Source organism: Oncorhynchus clarkii, chromosome 16 (assembly GCF_045791955.1).
Source record: "Oncorhynchus clarkii lewisi isolate Uvic-CL-2024 chromosome 16, UVic_Ocla_1.0, whole genome shotgun sequence".
NCBI classification, from domain to species: Eukaryota; Metazoa; Chordata; class Actinopteri; order Salmoniformes; family Salmonidae; genus Oncorhynchus; species Oncorhynchus clarkii.
The window spans coordinates 40,343,633-40,362,022 of NC_092162.1; the positions used below are offsets into that span (position 1 = coordinate 40,343,633).

At 40.7% G+C, this 18,390-nt stretch overlaps 2 protein-coding genes across 4 annotated transcripts in view; both read left to right on the forward strand.

Moving 5' to 3' along the window:
* The window catches only part of LOC139368448 (insulin-like growth factor-binding protein 6), an 81,428-nt gene extending 79,297 nt beyond the window's left edge, over positions 1-2,131 (forward strand). For 2 of the 3 annotated variants that reach the window (XM_071107352.1, XM_071107351.1), the window contains one exon: positions 84-240. In XM_071107352.1, coding sequence (XP_070963453.1) covers positions 84-197 — 114 coding nt within the window. In that variant the 3' untranslated portion in view covers positions 198-240. Of the gene's footprint in view, positions 1-83 lie in introns of all 3 variants that reach the window. The other variant, XM_071107353.1, reaches the window with a different exon arrangement.
* A 1,597-nt stretch (positions 2,132-3,728) lies between these two features.
* Positions 3,729-16,695, forward strand: LOC139368449 (phosphatidylinositol 5-phosphate 4-kinase type-2 gamma). The gene is made up of 10 exons (XM_071107354.1): positions 3,729-4,176; positions 4,740-4,837; positions 5,086-5,182; positions 5,420-5,569; positions 10,531-10,677; positions 10,991-11,029; positions 13,927-14,040; positions 14,203-14,467; positions 14,658-14,761; positions 15,150-16,695. Exons 1-10 carry the CDS (start codon positions 4,024-4,026, stop codon positions 15,228-15,230), a joined length of 1,248 nt encoding a protein of 415 aa, XP_070963455.1. The 5' UTR covers positions 3,729-4,023; the 3' UTR covers positions 15,231-16,695.
* The last annotated feature ends 1,695 nt before the right edge of the window (positions 16,696-18,390 follow it).

Here is an 18,390-nt window from a genome sequence, read left to right on the forward strand (position 1 = left end):
GGCCCTCTGGGCTGTGGGCATGCAGACAATAGTTATGTGGTATGATGACATATTATCTTTCTCTATCCTGTCACACAACACAGTGTCGCTCCTCCAAGGGTATGCAGCGTGGCCACTGTTGGTGTGTGGATGAGCTGGGTACTGCCTTGCCCTCACGTGCCAGCGAAGACGGCACTTTACCATGCGATGGAGAGTGAGAGAGGTCCTTGTCCCAAAATGTTGAGCCTAGAGGAGGGGGAGTAAGGGGAGGAGGAGGTGGTGGAGGCAGAGGAGAAGGAGGAGGGGGAGGAGGAGGAGGATGAGGAGGAGGGGGAGGAAGGGGATGAGGAGGAGGAGGCAGAGGAGGAAGAAGGGGAGTAAGGGGAGGAGGAGTTGGAAGAGGAGGAGGAGGAGGAGGAGGAGGAGGAGGAGAGGGGGTGGCTTTAGCTTGTGCTAGACACTGTCTGGACAGGAGACACCAGGGATTAAACCACTTCCTATGGAAATTACCCCAAATTAGTTTACTGTCCTCTAGTCAAGAAACAGCCTAACAAAGACACATACCTACAGTACAGTACTACAGTGGCAACATCCAGCTGAATGTTCAACAGTTTGCAGCAGCAGTACCAGTCCTCTGAATCATTCAGTGTGACAACGTGCAGTAGCTTATCTATCTCACATTACTGCTTTGTTACTCACTGCCTCAACTAACTGATATCAAAGCTGTATTTCTCAATATTGAATTCCCTGGCTCTTGTCCTGGCTTCGTCTGTTTGTATGTTCGTTGTAGATTTTCTGTTTTATAGGATAGCTCACACTGCCTGTGTTTGTTATTAAAGGCCCAATGCAGCCATTTTTATCTCAATATCAAATCATTTCTGGGTAACAATTACTGTGATTGTTTTCAATTGCAATTTCTCAAGCAAAACTTTAGCTAGGACTGTCTGGGAGTGGTCTGAGTGTGGAGGGAAGAACTGAAAATTAGTTATTTGGAACTCTCTTATTGGCCTATTAAGTAATTTACCACCAGGCAGGCCAAAACTCTATCCCACCAAAACAATCTGAAATTTCAGGCGGTCTGGTCAACCAGCTCTTACACTAAAAGGGCATTATCATAATTTTCATAATTTTACAGTATAATTCCAAACTCATAGTGTGGAAATATTTATTTTTAAACACAGTTAAATCCCATTTTTGACTGCACTGGGCCTTTATCTAAGTGGGCTGAAATACTGTTATGCTGGTGTTGGTGTGACACAATGTTTGAAAACGTGTCTCCGTCACCATCCTCTCTCCCTTTCTCCAAAGATACACTGACATTATGATACTTAATTCAATTGATGAAAATTCCTTTTCTATTTAATTTATTTTGGAGTATGAATTTCCATGCAGCACTGCTTGAATTTTACACTTATCCTATAATCGTGTCAGAAAAATAGTTAGGCTACGTGAAACAGTCCATTGTTGTTGAAATGACGTTCTGACTGCTCTAATAGTTGATTGTTTGTACATATGTTGGATTTTTGTGGTTGACAGTGTGCGTTCTGAAGTGGCAGACAAAAAAAAGCTTATGGCTGTTACCCTTTTCAAGAAGTTGTTAAGCATATTTTTATACACGTCAATAAATATTTTATATATAAATTGTTGGTTTATGTAATGAACTACAATGCCATGTATTTTTATATTGTCAGCAGTTTTTTTAATTTAAAAACAGAGGTTATTTTATTTATTTGCTAGGGAGAGCATTGTGCTTTGGACGCGGTAGCACCCTCATGGAGAATCTCACCACACACATCTGAGCTATTCAACTGCTGTACATGTTATGATTTTTGTTTCATTTTCTTTCAATTTTATTTATACTTTGACCATTTAATATTGGAATGTATCATGATAATGTCTTGCTTATGGCATACCCTACTACAATGCTAATTTTGGTAAATTAAGTTTGAATATGTTACAGTTACTTACTTGTCTTTGAATTGTGTGATAAACTGTGTGATTAGATCATTTCTATTTCTCACCCATCTTGTTGTGCCAATGTATGTGCTGTGATGGTAGGGCCATGCACAGGGGGCCTATATTTACAAAGCCTAAAATTTAAAAAATGATATCAAAATGAATAACAATAAATACATATATTAATATAAAAAAAGAGCATTACTGTGTGTTTTATTTGTGAGCTTCGCCAGTGCAGTAGCTGTAGTGGTATCGGATCTCATTCATTTTACAAAGCTGCTTAGTCATAGTCACTATCTGAAGCACTGCACAGGTGTAGCACAGCTACTCTGCTAGCCACTGTTCTCTTATGTCAGCTGAGCTGATTTAAAATGACTGTTAATAAGATTTAATAACTGTCTCTGTCCATATCACGTTAAGATAAACCAACAAGTTAAAGATGAACCAACACGTTATTAACATGTATGTAGTAGGAATGAATAGGCATTAGTATGACTTAGGTTTTCTCCCATGTCTAGGGGATGCAAAGGACAATTTGTTCCAGCATCTACAGTATACAAGGACACATGCCTGTTTCCAAGGAAACAGCATAGAATATCCTATTTGTCAATGCATACGAATTTGAAATGCAGGTCTCGCAGAGGATGATGCAGGAAAGTAAGCAGTGTCCTTTGTTAAATCACACCACATGTCCTACTTCTTTCTGTATCTAGGGTGGTTACATTTGCTATTCTTAGGAAAGTGAATATACGAGATATCCTATAGCTACCCTCTCTGTGCACAGAATTAACAATCTAAATGTGCTCAGATGGAAGACATCAAAATGCTATGTAATTAACATTGCTTGTAGTATATCCTATATAAGAGCATGGTTTATATGCAGACATAAAGACAAGATATATTCAACTAAAGCCCAATGTGACGATGATCAGTATGGGTTAATAATGTCGATTCCACCAAATGTATGCATTTAAACATGCAGAGTGTAATCCATTTCTGTTGCAATGCTGTAGTTATTAGTGGCCCGAAGCATATGAGAGATGGCATGTCAGAAGTAATAACAGAGTGGAGGGTCTGTGTCCCAAATGGCACCCTATTCCCTGTAGTACACTATATGGTGCCCTGGTCAAAAGCCATGCACTGGTGCACTATAGGGGTCCTGTTCAAAAGTAGTGCACTAAATAGGGAATAGTGTCATCTGCGATGCACACACCTCATGACATTGGAGCTGCTCTAAGGCCAGGGATGGTGAAAATAAGGGGAGAACACCAGGCAAGGGTAACAACGCTAATACAATTATGCAACATTGGGAAACTAACCTTAATCTTATGGATCCCTTGTCATGTTTCAGTTTGAGTAGGTCTGCACAGTTAATAAGCAAAGAGAGATGAGAGTGTATCATGTGAATCATTCGGACAACATGCTTGTTTCAGTCAAATTTATTCATAGGCACTGCTGTGCTGAGATAGGTAGATGAGGGCTGCAACTTTTCTAGTGAGAAAATTCCTCTATGATCAATTCATCAAAAAGTGTAATGTTTGTCTTCTATGGAATTTATCTTTGGAAAGCTCAAGTACTGCACATATGCAGGATTTAGCTCCTTTACTTTCATAGTCGAACTTTATTCTCCTTATAGGAAAGCTCTGCATTGCAACAGTGTAGCAGAACTGTGAGGACAGCTCTAGTATCCCATTACGGTTAGTCACTAGTCAGTAACATTTTATATGAAAGAAATGGACAAGTTTCCGCCTATAAGATCACATGACATGATTGTAACATCTCTTTGGCTTTTCACAACTGTCCATCACCTGAACACACAGGTGGACCAACACAACCGGGGTCAGCAGTTCAGTTCCTCAATATTTTTTTTGAGACTAGCTGGACTGGAATATATCTGAAGAAGACTAGTTTGGAATCCAAAATGAGTGTTAAAACAAGCACAAATGTAGGCTAATACAGATCTGAATTCAGACGGGATTGCTCCGGTAACATTACGCAGTGACACCGGGAAGTCAGTTTGTGAAAGATCAGAATCGGGAGAAGAAAAAATAAAGTTCACACGCAAGTCAAAGCCAGGCAAGCTCTACGATGGCGTCCAGCGGCAACGCTGTTTCCAGTCCTATGGTGATATTGGCTCCAAAAACTAAAACCAAAAAGAAACATTTTGTGCAGCAAAAGGTGAAGGTCTTTCGTGCCAGTGGCCCAGTCTTGAGCGTTTTTATGTGGGGTGTAAATCATTCGGTGAGTATTAAACGTTATGTTTTCAATGTTAGTTATTCTAGCTTACCTAACTAGCTATCTACAGTAGCTATATACTTCAGTTAGCTAGCTAGGTAGCTAGCTAGTTATCAAACCTAGCTGTTAGTGTAGCTAACTGACTAATTTATGCGCATTCAGTAGAAATTTAACATTAACTAAACAAACCATTACGATAACAAGTTAACTGGGTTAATGTCTGGTTGATTGCTAAACGCGTTGGCTAGAGTTGTTTGTGTCAGTAACACTAACAGCAGGCTAACTAACCAACTTGCTGCTGGCTACTAGCTAACTATCAGCTGACACTGAAGTGTGTCGCGTCATGGACTGTGTGTTGTATGGGCTTTGCTGATAGAAAAGTTAGCCAGTGTGGTCCCTAATGACCGGGCTACAGGGCAGGCTGTCATAAAAATAATTTCCATCTTGTTTGCTATCTATTAACTGCATCTTTAGCCCTCATGATGATCCCATATTATGTGTTTTCCCATTATGAAAGCCTAGTAACGTTAGCTAATGGGAGTACCGTACTTATTTCTGTTTGTCTGCAGATTAATGACCTAAACCAAGTGCCTGTTCCTGTCATGCTGCTGCCTGACGACTTCAGAGCAAACACTAAGATCAAAGTCAACAATCACCTCTTCAACAAGTAATGTTTGCGCACTATTGTCAATACTGTTTCTCTCATATGTATGTGTGTGTGTGTGTGTGTGTGTGTATATATATTACATACATACATACATAATTAGCCTATGTCACTAAATGAGCTACATATTCTCATCTTTCACCTATGGCAAAAAGTAAGAAATTATTTTGGTATGTTACACCGGGAAGGAATGGCAAGAGGGAGAGTAAACACTGCAAGTCGTTGAGAATTTGTTCAACATTCCCCTGCAGAGAGAATCTACCTGGACATTTTAAGTTTAAAGAATACTGTCCCCAAGTGTTCCGCAATCTTCGGGAGCGCTTCGGAATTGAGGATCTCGACTACCAGGTATGAGTGTTGCTATGTTTGACACAACTTTGGAAACTCCCATTAGCCCATACCTTCACCCATCCAATGCTTTTAGATGTGTGTGTGAAGTAGTGACCAGTGCAGACTTCAGAAGAAAGGAGATGTTATTGGGACACACCGATGGACAAGGCGAATGACTATTAAAACAATAAATATGAAGTTTATCATCATGCAGTTGATTTTCAAGCACACCTGTTTTCTCTCTCATCCCTGTAGGTGTCGTTGACCCGCAGCCCTCCTGTAAGAGGTGGGGACACCCAGGGGGAGGGGATCCTCCTGACCTCCTACGACCGCACGCTGGTCATAAAGCAGATCTCTAGTGAGGACGTGGCAGACATGCACGGCATCCTGTCTGAATACCACCAGGTAATGTAATGACATCCAGGCTGTGGGCAGCTGAATCAACCTCTGTTCGAAGCCTATGGATGGCATCATATTCCCGTTATAGTTCGCTACTGTTGACCAGAGCCCTATGGGTGACATTTGTGATACAGTCCAAGTGAGGGTAAAGGTTGCGCTTTATCTTGGTGAAGTTTTGCAATGCTTTACTTGTTCAAATGAACAGTACATTTGATAAACAAAAACTTTGGTTGGATGCGTCAAAAGCATTACAACATTGTGGGCTTCCTAGAATTGCAAATTAGCATCTTATACTTTGTCTCATGGTCTGGTCTGTACTCTGTTGATACTGCAGTATGTTATTGTAATAGGGTGTTATTATGACTGTTCTTCATGCCTCATGTTTTGCACGACTAGGCGAGGAGAGACAATATTTGGAGATGCATTGGTCAGTATGCTTTTTCACATCAGTTTTGCAGCTATTCTAATTGAACTTGGCATTAATCAATTCGGGCTAAAGAGAGGGAAAATATTTTGGCATACATTTCATTTGAAAGCCTTGGACTCGCCATTCCATTCACCAGATGTTCTTCTGCTAACCAGAAATTCACAAGTTGCCTTGCTCGTGTTCAAAGTTGTGTCTCGGATTAGGCCGTCCTTGTCCATAATCGTATTCATTATACTTAAAAAAAAAAAACTGATCCTACATCAGCACTCTGACCTTGAGGCCCTGGTTATTTAAACAGCCGTATTAGGCTAGAATGTATTTGCTTGCGTGGGTCATTTGTGACTGAATGAACAGATTATTATAATTATTATCATCGGAGCAGCAGAGCTCTTGAGTCTGCAGTGCCACTGCAATTTTTTATTTTTACGTCTCTATTGTTGGATCCCAAATGGCCCATCGGGCTCTGGTCAAAAGCAGACCTGCCAACCTGAACACATTTTGCGTACCATGCACGCAATTCAAGGTCAAAGTATGCTGGTACAAAAAACTACCCTAAAATATGCAAAAATAGTCTTTTAGTTGGCACATTTAGTCTTTTTTGACTCAACCGTCTGAAGTTGGAGTTGAGCTAATCCGAGGATTTGGGTGAGGACAAATGATCTCTACCGCATTGTCAGTTGGTAAATTCAGAGCGTTTCGCTCTCGGAGCGTACACTGGACTCTCTGGCCAAGGAGTAGGGTTGATCCGAGCGTTCTGACCTCACAACAGCAGTCAAGCACCCAAGTTAACTGGCTAATGTTGGCTAGCTTGCAGGCTACTTCCAGAAACAAATGAGAGCACACCTCACTCTGGCCATTTTACTTGCACTTGCAGAGCTGGTTAGGCTGTTTTCATGTTATCCAGAGCGTTGGAGATTGCAACTGTGCTGCTGGCAACAATTTCATGCCGCTTTTTTTGCAAAAGTTTACCGACACGGTCCGTATTCAACGGGTGTTGAGCGTTTGTAAATTCATCAGTTATTCTGCGCTCTGGCAGTCAGATTAGAGTGCTCTGAAATCAGAGTAGATGGCCATAGTGAATTTACGAACGCACCCAAAGCAAGAACACTTTCTGGCCTTGTTGGACTAGCTCAGGCACGGAGGTCTGTAACAAGCTCCTATAGGCCTAGTTCAGTTGTTTCATATTCTAAATAGCCTACAGTAAACTGTACTTCTACATTGCATCCAGTAATTGAATTATTCAAAATGTTCTCCCCAAACTAAATTAACCCAGTTTAAATGTTCACTGGTATCCACATAAAGATAACTATTAATTAGAATAATCATTATTCCCTAAATTTAACCTTGAAAAGGTTTAACCTTGAAAATCTTGAGTGTCAACAGCTAGGTTTCCATTCAATTGGGAACAGATCTTCCTGCAAATATTCTATAATCCGCATGAAGAAAATGTTAATGTGCCAAATTAAAATCTAAAGTACAGTGTGTTTTCCATCGGATCTTCAACTGTTGCGTTGAATAGAAAATGTGCCTATTCTGGTCTTGGTACGTGGGTTCTAGCCAACAGCTTGCAGATACAGTGCAGGTAGGGTGGTCTACCTGATGAGATTATTACGAATAAGAGTGAGAATATTTTTTGGGGTCAAACGGCGGTCAAGCATCAATCATCATTTCACCAGAATAAAACCCTCGATATTTATAAGAAAAGGAACATCAAGATCACTGTGCACTTTCACCACCCTGAGAAGTTCATCATAACTTATTTGATCTGTAGCCTAATAAACTGCTTGGTTTTTCAAGTCGTAGTGGGAGGACCACACACCATACCATCGCGTTTTCTTCGATATGATGGTTGTTATATCAATATTTGCACGTAAAGGTGTTTCCACCCCTTTTTCTCACATCTTACTGACACAAAAAGATCCCACCATGTCGAACTAACAAATTATCTTTCAGCCTATAAAATTGTACCAAAACAACTTGTTTCCATCACAGCTGTCGTGATTTATTTTTATATACGGTATGGCCCTACTTGCATGAACTTGGGATGGAAATGTGGTTAATGAGACCGCTTCAATTTAATTTAGGATCAAACAAAAGATTTCTGTGTTGGCTACATTGTTTAATATACACTGAACAAAAATATAAACCCAACATGTAAAGTGTTGGTCCAATGTTTCATGAGCTGAAATAAAAGATCCCAGAAATGTTTCATATGCACAAAGATATTATTTCTCTCAATTCCTTGTTAGTGACCTTTTCTCCTTTGCCAAGATAATCCTTCCACCTGGCAAGGTTGGCATTTCAAGAAGCTGATTAAACAGCAGCATCATTACGTCGCAGTTGTAAATGAGAACTTGTTCTCAACTGGCCTACCTGGTTAAATAAAGGTAAACTAAAATTGCACAGGTGCACCTTGTGCTGGGGACAATAAAAGGCCACTCTAAAATGTGTAGTTTTGTCACACAACGCAATGCCACAGATGTCTCAAGTTTTGAGAAAGTGCAATTGGCATGCTGACTGCTGAAATGTCCACTAGAGCTGTTGCCAGAGAATTGAATGTTCATTTCTCTACCATAAGCTGCTTCCAACATTGTTTTAGAGAATTTGGCAGTACATCCAACTGGCCTCACAACTGCAGACCACGTGTATGGTGTCTTGTGGGCAAGCGGTTTGCTGATGTCAACGTTGTGAACAGCGTGTGCATGGTGGGGTTATGGTATGCGCAGGCATGAGCTACGGTCAACGAACATAATAGCGTTTTATTGATGGCAATTTGGATGCACAGCGATACCATGACGAGATCCTGAGGCCCATTGTCACGCCATTCATTAAACATTACCTCATGTTTTAGCATGGTAATGCACAACCCCATGTCACAAGGATCTGTACACACTTCCTGGAAGCTGAACATGTCCCAGTTTTTCCATGGCCTGCATACCCACCAGACAAGTCACCCATTTAGCATGTTTGGGATGCTCTGGATCTATGTGTACGACAGCATGTTCTCGCCAATATTGAACAACTTCACACAGCCATTTGATTTTTATTTTATTTTATTTTTTTTATTTTTTTTTACCTTTATTTAACCAGGCAAGTCAGTTAAGAACAAATTCTTATTTTCAATGACGGCCTGGGAACAGTGGGTTAACTGCCTGTTCAGGGGCAGAACGACAGATTTGTACCTTGTCAGCTCGGGGGTTTGAACTCGCAACCTTCCGGTTACTAGTCCAACGCTCTAACCACTAGGCTACCCTGCCGCATCTGGAGTGGGACAACATTCCACAGGCCGCAATCAACATTCTGATCAACTCTATGCGAAGGAGATTTCGTGCTGCATGAGGCAAATGATCACACCAGATGCTGACTGGTTTTCTCATCCACGCCCCTACTTTTTTTGTTTAAAGGTACAGTATCTGTGACCAACAGATGCAGATCTGTATTCCCAGTCATGTGAAATCCATAGATTAGGGCCTAATGCATGTATTTCAAGTGACTGATTTCCTCATATGAACTGTAACTCAGTAAAATCTTTGAAATTGTTTCATGTTGCATTTTATATTTTTGTTCAGTGTAATTTAAGACTCTAGGTTTCAGGAAATGGCAGTCACAGATTTTTCAAAAATGCTAAATGCTCCAACTTCCTGAGGGGGAAGTTGATTGACACCCTCAGGCCCTCCTCCTTACCAAACCGTATGCCTACATCTGCACCACCTTGTCAGAAAATCCTAAGGATAGCCCTGATTGTACATTTACATGTATTTCTAGTGAGCTACTGAAGAGCCGCCAATAATTACAAAGTACCCATAAGTCTATAACCTACAATTTATACTGAGCCAGTCTCCTGCCAACATCATTATTAGGCCCAAAAAAAGCCATTTGCCTATGATTTGAGCAGTGTGGGTGTGGCATGCTCACTGTTGTGGGGTCTGCAGAGCAGGGGGGTGCTGCTGCCTCAATTAATTGATACTCATTCTTCAAGGTTGTTAGGTCAGCAAAAGTAGTGCACTATGTAGGGTGCCATTTGGGACTTGGCTTATGTGTCCTGGGGGCGTTGTTTATCTTGCATCCCATCCACATTGCCACTGCCGCTCACTTTGGCTCCATGCAGACCCCAAAGAATAGAAGCGGGGAATATAAATAGTACAGTAGTCTCTTCAAAGCATCATATCTTTTGTTAGCATTCTGCTAGCTACATTGTGTTTCAGTCAGGAGAACTCTGAATGAGGTCAGTTTAAAGTGTGTCCCTTTTTTAATAGATCTGTCTGCGTGGAGACACATTTGTAACCTGGATAGAGAGACAGAGAAAGAGTGACAGGATGTAAGATGGGGAGATGGAGAGAGCAGTTTGGTTGAAAAACAGTATGAAAAACATTTCAATTTCATCTTCAACCAGGGGTGAAAGGAGTCATGTGAATGCATAATGAATGTACTTTGGACAGTACTGGTGCATGTTTTTTGACAACGGCCCTATGGGTGCCATTTCAGACACAACCATAGTCTATCTGCCGTTCATTCTTTCCTGTCTTCTCCCTGGCTGCAGCACATAGTGAAGTGCCACGGCAGCACTCTGCTGCCCCAGTTCCTGGGGATGTACCGCGTGGGTGTGGAGAATGAGGAGACCTACCTGATCGTCATGAGGAACATGTTTAGTCACAGACTGGTGGTGCACAGGAAGTATGACCTTAAGGTGAGAGGGAGAGACTCACGCAAAAAAACACACACACACAGTACAACGTCAAGGTGAGAGAGACACACACACACCTAGATATACACAAACTTCCAGGTTTTCCAGAATTCTTGATTGGATGATTTTTGCTTATTCCCTTCTTATTCCGGGAATCTTCCAACCGGGATTTCTGGGAAACCTGGGCATTTAGGTAAAGTTACCCTAGACTCACCTGTTGTAAAATTCTTGTTTCATTAGCCACTTCATTATTTCCACTCAGCGGTCATATAATCCCTGATCTTGCCTATTAACCTGTTATTTTATTGATACTCAGGGCTCTCTGGTGTCTCGTGAAGCAAGTGACAAAGAGCGGGTAAGGAGACTAAGAATGTGTATCTCACCCAAACATACAAGTTTGGGGTCACTTAGAAATGTCCTTGTTTTTTAAAGAAAATCACATTTTTATGTGCATTAAAATGACATCAAATTTATCAGAAATACCGTGTAGACATTGTTAATGTTGTAAATGACTATTGTAGCTGGAAACGGCACATGTTTTTATGAAATATCTACATAGGTGTACAGAGGCCCATTTATCAGCAACCGTCACTCCTGTGTTCCAATGGCATGTTGTGTTAGCTAATCTAAGTTTATAATTTTTAAAGGCTAATTGATCATTAGAAAACCCCTTTGCAATTATGTTAGCACAGCTGAAAACTGTTCTGTTCTGATTTAACGAAGCAATAAAAATTGCCTTTTTAGACTAGTTGAGTACCTGGAGCATCAGCATTTGTGGGTTCGATTACAGGCTCAAAATGGCCAGAAACAAAAAACTTTCTTCTGAAACTCGTCAGTCTATTCTTGTTCTGAGAAATGAAGGCTATTCCATGAGAGAAATTGCCAAGAAACTGAAGATCTGGTACAACGCTGTGTACTACTCCCTTCACAGAACAGGGCAAACTGGCACTAACCTTGCGGGTACTATTTAATGAAGCTGCCAGTTGAGGACTTGTGAGGCATCTGTTTCTCAAACTAGACACTCTAATGTACGTATCTTCTTGCTCAGTTGTGCACCGGGGCCTCTCACTCTTTCTATTCTGGTTAGCCTTTTTTTAAATGATAAACGATAAACTTGCCTTTTTTTAAATGATAAACTTGGATTAGCTAACACAACGTGCCATTGGAACACAGGATTGATGGTTGCTGATAATGGGCCTCTGTACGCCTATATTCCATAAAAAATCAGCCATTTCCAGCTACAATAGTCATTTGCAACATTAACAATGTCTACACGAGAGGTCTTTCAACACCGATACTGATTATTGGAGGACCAAAAAAAGCCGATACCGGTTAATCGGACAATTTTATTTTCTTAAATTTTTTGGGGGGTTGTAATAATGACAATCACAACAATACTGAATGAACACTTAATATAATACATCAATAAAATCAATTTAGCCTCAAGTAAATAAGGAAACATGTTCAATTTGGTTTAAATAATGCAAAAACAAAGTGTTGGAGAAGAAAGTAAAAGTGCAATATGTGCCATGTAAGAAAGCTAACGTTTCAGTTCCTTGCTCAGAACATGAGAACATATGAAAGGTGGTGGTTCCTTTTAACATGAGTCGTCAATATTCCCAGTTAAGAAGTTTTAGGTTGTAGTTATTATAGGTATTATAAGAATATTTCTCTCTATACCATTTGTATTTCATTAACCTTTGACTATTTGATGTTCTTATAGGCACTTTAGTATTGCCAGTGTAACAGTATAGCATCCATCCCTCTCCTCTCTGGGCTCGAACCAGGAACACAATGACAACAGCCACCCTCGAAGCAGCGTTACCCATGCAGAGCAAGGGGAACAACCACTCCAAGTCTCAGAGCGAGTGATGTTTGAAACGCTATTAGCGCGCACCCCGCTAACTAGCTAGCCATTTCACATCAGTTACACGAGCCTAATCTCGGGAGTTGATAGGCTTGAAGTCATAAACAGCGCAATGCTTGACGCACAACGAAGAGGTGCTGGCAAAACGCACGAAAGTGCTGTTTGAATGAATGTTACGAACCTGCTGGTGCCTACCATCGCTCAGTCAGACTGCTCTATCAAATCATAGACTTACTTATAACATAATAACACAGAAATACGAGCCTTAGGTCATTAATATGGTTGAATCTGGAAACTATCATCTTGAAAACAAGACGTTTATTCTTTCAGTGAAATACTGAACAGTTCCGTATTTTATCTAAGGGGTGGCATCCATTAGTCTAAAGATTCCTGTAACATTGCACAACCTTCAATGTTATGTTATAATTACGTACAATTCTGGCAAATTAGACAGCCCAAACTGTTGCATATACTCTGACTCTGCGTGCAATGAACGCAAGAAGAAGTGACACAATTTCACCTGGTTAATATTGCCTGCTAACCTGGATTTCTTTTAGCTAAATATGCAGGTTTAAAAATATATACTTCTGTGTATTGATTTTAAGAAAGGCATTGATGTTCATGGTTAGGTACACATTGGAGCAACGATACGCACCACATTGATTATATGCAACGCAGGACACGCTAGATAACTGCACATGGTTGATGATATTACTAGTTTATCTAGTGATTATGATTGATTGTTTTTTATAAGATAAGTTTAATGCTAGCTAGCAACTTACCTTGGCTTACTGCATTCGCTTAACAGGCAGTCTCCTTGTGGAGTGCAACGAGAGGTAGGTGGTTAGTGTTGGACTAGTTTAACTGTAAGGTTGCAAGATTGAATCACCCGAGCTGACAAGGTGAAAATCTGTCGTTCTGCCCCTGAACAAGGCAGTTAACCCACCCCACCGTTCCTAGACCGTCATTGAAAATAAGAATGTGTTGTTCTTAACTGACTTGACTAGTTAAATAAAGATTAAATAAAGGAGTAAAAAAAAAAAATCGGCCAACTCGGTGTCCAAATATACAGATTTCCAATTGTTATGAGAACTTGAAATCGGCCCTAATTAATCGGCCATTCAGATTAATCGGTCGACCTCTAGTCTACACTGTATTTCTGATCAACTTGATGTTATTTTAATGGGCAGAAAATGTGATTTTCTTTAAATAACAAGGACATTTCTAACTGACCCCAATCTTTTGAACGGTAGTGTACATATGAAATTGCCTTTCTTAGGGACTAGTCTTATTACGCACCCACAGTACATTTTCTAAATTCATGTCATTACTTTCTTTGGAAAATTCACATGCGTCTGTTTCAATGTTTCATAACTGTCCCTCAGGTAAAAGAGCTCCCCACTTACAAGGACATGGACTTCAGAAACAACATGCAGAAGGTGTACGTGAACGAGGAGCAGAAGGAGAAGGTCATGGAGAAACTCAACAGAGATGTGGAGGTAAGGTGACCTCCAAGGAACTCGAAGGGGATGTTTTCAGTTCTAGAACCTGCCTTCCTATTCTATTTTAAGAATCTACCACAAGGTGGTAGTATAAACATTGTTTGTTACCATGATATCATCATCTCCATCCATAGTAATTGTTTGGTGTGTCCCCTGTAGTTTCTGGTCAAGCTAAAGATCATGGACTACAGCCTGCTGTTGGGTATTCACGACGTGGGGCGGGCTGAGAGGGAGGAGGAAGAAGGAGAGGAGCCGTCCAATGAGGAAGAGGGGGAGCCTGAGAACGGCCTGGCGCAGGCCCCTAACATGGGCTCCTACGGTACGTCTCCTGAGGGCATCGCTGGCTACATGGCCTCCTGCAAGCCCCTGGAGCCCGGGGAATTTGACCCCTACGTGGATGTGTACGCCATGAGGAGTGCCCCTGGTGAGTTCCAGGCAAAGTTGTGAAATTACATGGTTGGGGTCAATTCATGCAATTGATTCTCCATTTACCTACTGAATTGAATTCACTTATGATTTTACTCCTGTCATTGATTTACAGCTACACTGCAATTTGGGTAATTTGTGTTTTTGAGCAGTGACTAATTTGCATCTCTCTCTGTTTCCCCCCTCAGGAGCCCCTCAGAGGGAGGTGTACTTCATGGGTCTGATAGACGTTCTGACACAGTACGACACCAAGAAGAAAGCCGCTCACGCAGCCAAAACTGTCAAGCATGGGGTGAGTGAAAAGGGAGAAAGAAGGGGGGTTAGTTAGGGTCTGTCCTATTAGATATCATTTAGATTCAGAATGCTAGGAATATATTGAGAAATTAGCTTTCATTCCACCTTATGATATTAGATGCAATGTAATTCTCATTGCATACTGTGTCCATTACTGCTTTTCTAACATCATTCTCTGTTCATAAATAATTGAAAGTTACCTAATCCCAATTGTCTTCTTTACCCTTGTTTTCCAATGTTGGGCTGATCACATCTGAGATTAGTATCTCATATTAGATACCTTAGTAGTTCAAATTCAACTGTAAAATGAGCATTTCATTGATACTTTTCATTCCTAATATGAGATGTTCAGTCTGACGTTATCCCTTCTCTATGCCTCTCTACAGGCTGGTGCTGAAATCTCCACTGTCCACCCAGAACAGTATGCCAAGCGATTTCGGGATTTCATCTCCAACATCTTTGCATAGCAGGACGTTTATAACCACCACTGCTACTTCCCATTTAGATTTGAATCTTTTTTTTTAAACTTTTGTTCTGCTACACATTTATATCATGAAACATTGCCCCAAAAAATGTACACACACAGATTATTTTAGTCTGATCTCACACCAGACTCTTTCCATTGTTGTAATGTATTGCTGACTGATATTTATGAGAAGAATGTGATAAAAACTCGGACTGACTTTGGAGCCAAGGGTACTTAAGCTAATACTGCTGCTTGTGTCCTAGAGATGTTACACTGAAAAGGATTGATTAGACTTAATGGGACAACCTGAGATTGATACATTGACTGCTTTTTTGTTGTTTGAATCCCTGATTGACCCTTTAACCCAGTCAATTGAAATCCTGGGTCATGTCCATATTAAGCACCAGACAGGAGAAAAGGTTTGAAACAGGAAGGTACAACACTACCAATGACTAGATACTAACTACCTGAACTTGTCCAGTAAGAAATCATGGCTATTTTAGTGCTACTGAACACGACCCTGGATTGGTCTGATCTACTGAGTGAGTATGCTAATATAACTGGACATGGGAACATATCAATGTAGTGAACCCCACAGTAAATATCAGAGCACTTTGTCTCAAAGGGAAAGCCTTGTGGGATTTGACATGAACGTCCCTCATCATCATCTCACTTTGGATCATATTGAGTCTGTTTCCCCTAGAATTTCAGCAGTGGGTGGCAAGGGTAGCTGGGGTGACGGGACATTCTAGCTGTTCCCATAGACTTCTAGTCATTGAGCCAATTACTTATCTATTTAAAAGTGCTTCTGCAGAAATGATATATAAATGTTGCAGCGGTGGTTCCCTGCTGCCGAATGAATATAGTGGAAACATTGAGCATTTCGCTATCATGATTGGACTTGGGACCAGAACCAATTGTTAGACTGAAAGTGTTATTTTGAATATTGATTGCTGCACTTTTTTTTCAAACAGCGTTTTTAAAAGAAGCACTTCTCAAGAATGATGGGGATAAAAGTAGCTTGAGTGCCAGTCTGTCTGTGCTACCATACCGACTGCCTTTCACACATTGTCATGGCAAACATGTTTTGTCTTGACAGTGACAACAATGGAGTTGGCAAGATCGCAAACAGATCTGGGACCAGACTAGAATTAAAGATCAGTAGAGATTGATGGTCTGTGCTTGGTCAAATTTGACTACTACTACTATTAGATACTCCATTGAAGAACCAGCTTGGTATTATGTGTTACTCGTAGAATATAGCACTGCATTTCAGCTGCTTTATGCAATTCGATAGCCTTAAATGTGTGATCTCGAGATTCCAACTATAGAAGTTGAATACACTGTTAGGGCTGAATAGGTGCAGTAGGAATATGTGATGCCTTGTGACCATTGTGATTGCACAGCCTATATTTTTGCTAATCAGCTTTTGGACCAAAATATATTTGACAAAAGATTTTCTGAAATGTGTTGGAATATTTTTCTATATATTTTACATGAAAATGTAGACCTTGTGTAGACAAATCTCTCATCTTCCTGTAGTGTAGGATACATCAAATCAGAGTTCAGGCGGCCAGGTCGACTCAATGAAAACAGCTAACCAAGATGGAGGAAAGAGATTTCCTCTCTTGGGGAATTTATCCATACATGCATTACGTATGATGTGGGAATAGGGTGCCATTTGGGACGGGGAAATGGAGAAGTTCAACCTTCCTGTTTACGGTCAGGATGAAACTGCTAGTTTGGTTGGTACCTGTACATCGGGGTTATTCATTCCTAGTGCATGTCAGTTGATAGGGCTGTGCGTTTGGTTCGGGTCATTTTAGTTTTTATGCTGGCTAGAGATAACAGGCAGGGCCCAACAGACTGGAGGAGGTCAAGGACAGGTTTATCCCCTCTTTCCAGAAGCCATAATTCTGCTGACAGACCTCTTCCTGTTGCTTTAGAAAAAGAGAGGAATTGACTACTCTTAACAAAGGGAAGCAAGCAGGATGGACAGAGCAATAGAAAAGATCACCCAAAAGCTGAGAAATGCTGACAACCTAGAGAGGGAAAGGAGAGGGGTGGCAGTTGAAACACTACGTTCCATTCACATCCCATTAATCTGCAATTAACATGAAGCTCAGCCAACACAAATGTTGTTCCTGTGCTTCTCAGTGTCACAACGAGCCCTGGAAGGCTGTAGCCACTGAGCTCTTGAACAGAACAATGGTGCTGACTGCTCATTCATGTTTTGTGTATATTTAACCAGGATAGTCCACTTAGTTACAAAAGCCACTGCTTTACAGGGAGTCCTGAGTTCCATAAAATCAATAAAAACAAAAATATTACATTAGAAATGAAATAGAACTGCTGCTGATGAGAACTAAAGTTATACCAACTAAGATGACAATGTGTTGTCAAAGGTATTTTGCAAGATTTTCCTCTCACCTAACCTGACAGGTGTTGACAACTTTATCTTACTCAGCAGTTTCAATCAGAAAACTGACCAGGGGTGGTTGATTTCCCTCCAAATTCATAGCACCAAGATCATAATTGTATATTTGCATATCAATGGCCTTAAGATGATTTTAGAGCCAGGAAGCTTTCAGGAAAATGACCCCTCTTAGGTAGATGAGACCACCCATTGAAATCTCAGTAAAATCATTGCCTACAACTGTCTGCCAAGCTGCTGTTGAAGCAGTCCTTTCAAAGTGGGTGTTGAGACAAACCATCAGAGAGGGGGATAGGTTGGAAGGGGGTTTGGGTTAAAGGGCTTGCTTCCTCTGAGGTTTGATTTACCACAGGCTTCCTACGTCCCCCTACTCTCTCTTCCATTTACCACTCCTCTATGGCTAAGGGGGCTTCCTGGCATTGTCCTACCCTATTGACTTTTTTTTGTGTATCACACACCCTTCCATACGAACTAAACTGTTTTTGTGTTGGTTTTTTTGTACAGAAATGTAACCTTTACACTTGTGTATGAGCCTATACGGATAGGGCTACATTTAAATGTTTTTATTACAGAAGAAATATGAAAAGCATCAGTCTTTGATGTGCTTTGTTGTGCTTATCAATGCACATGCAAAAAAAAAATCCCCTATTCTTTATATAATAATTATTAGGTCATACAACATTTTTATCGTGGGTAAAGTTTCAAAAGCATTCTGTCATCACTTAAT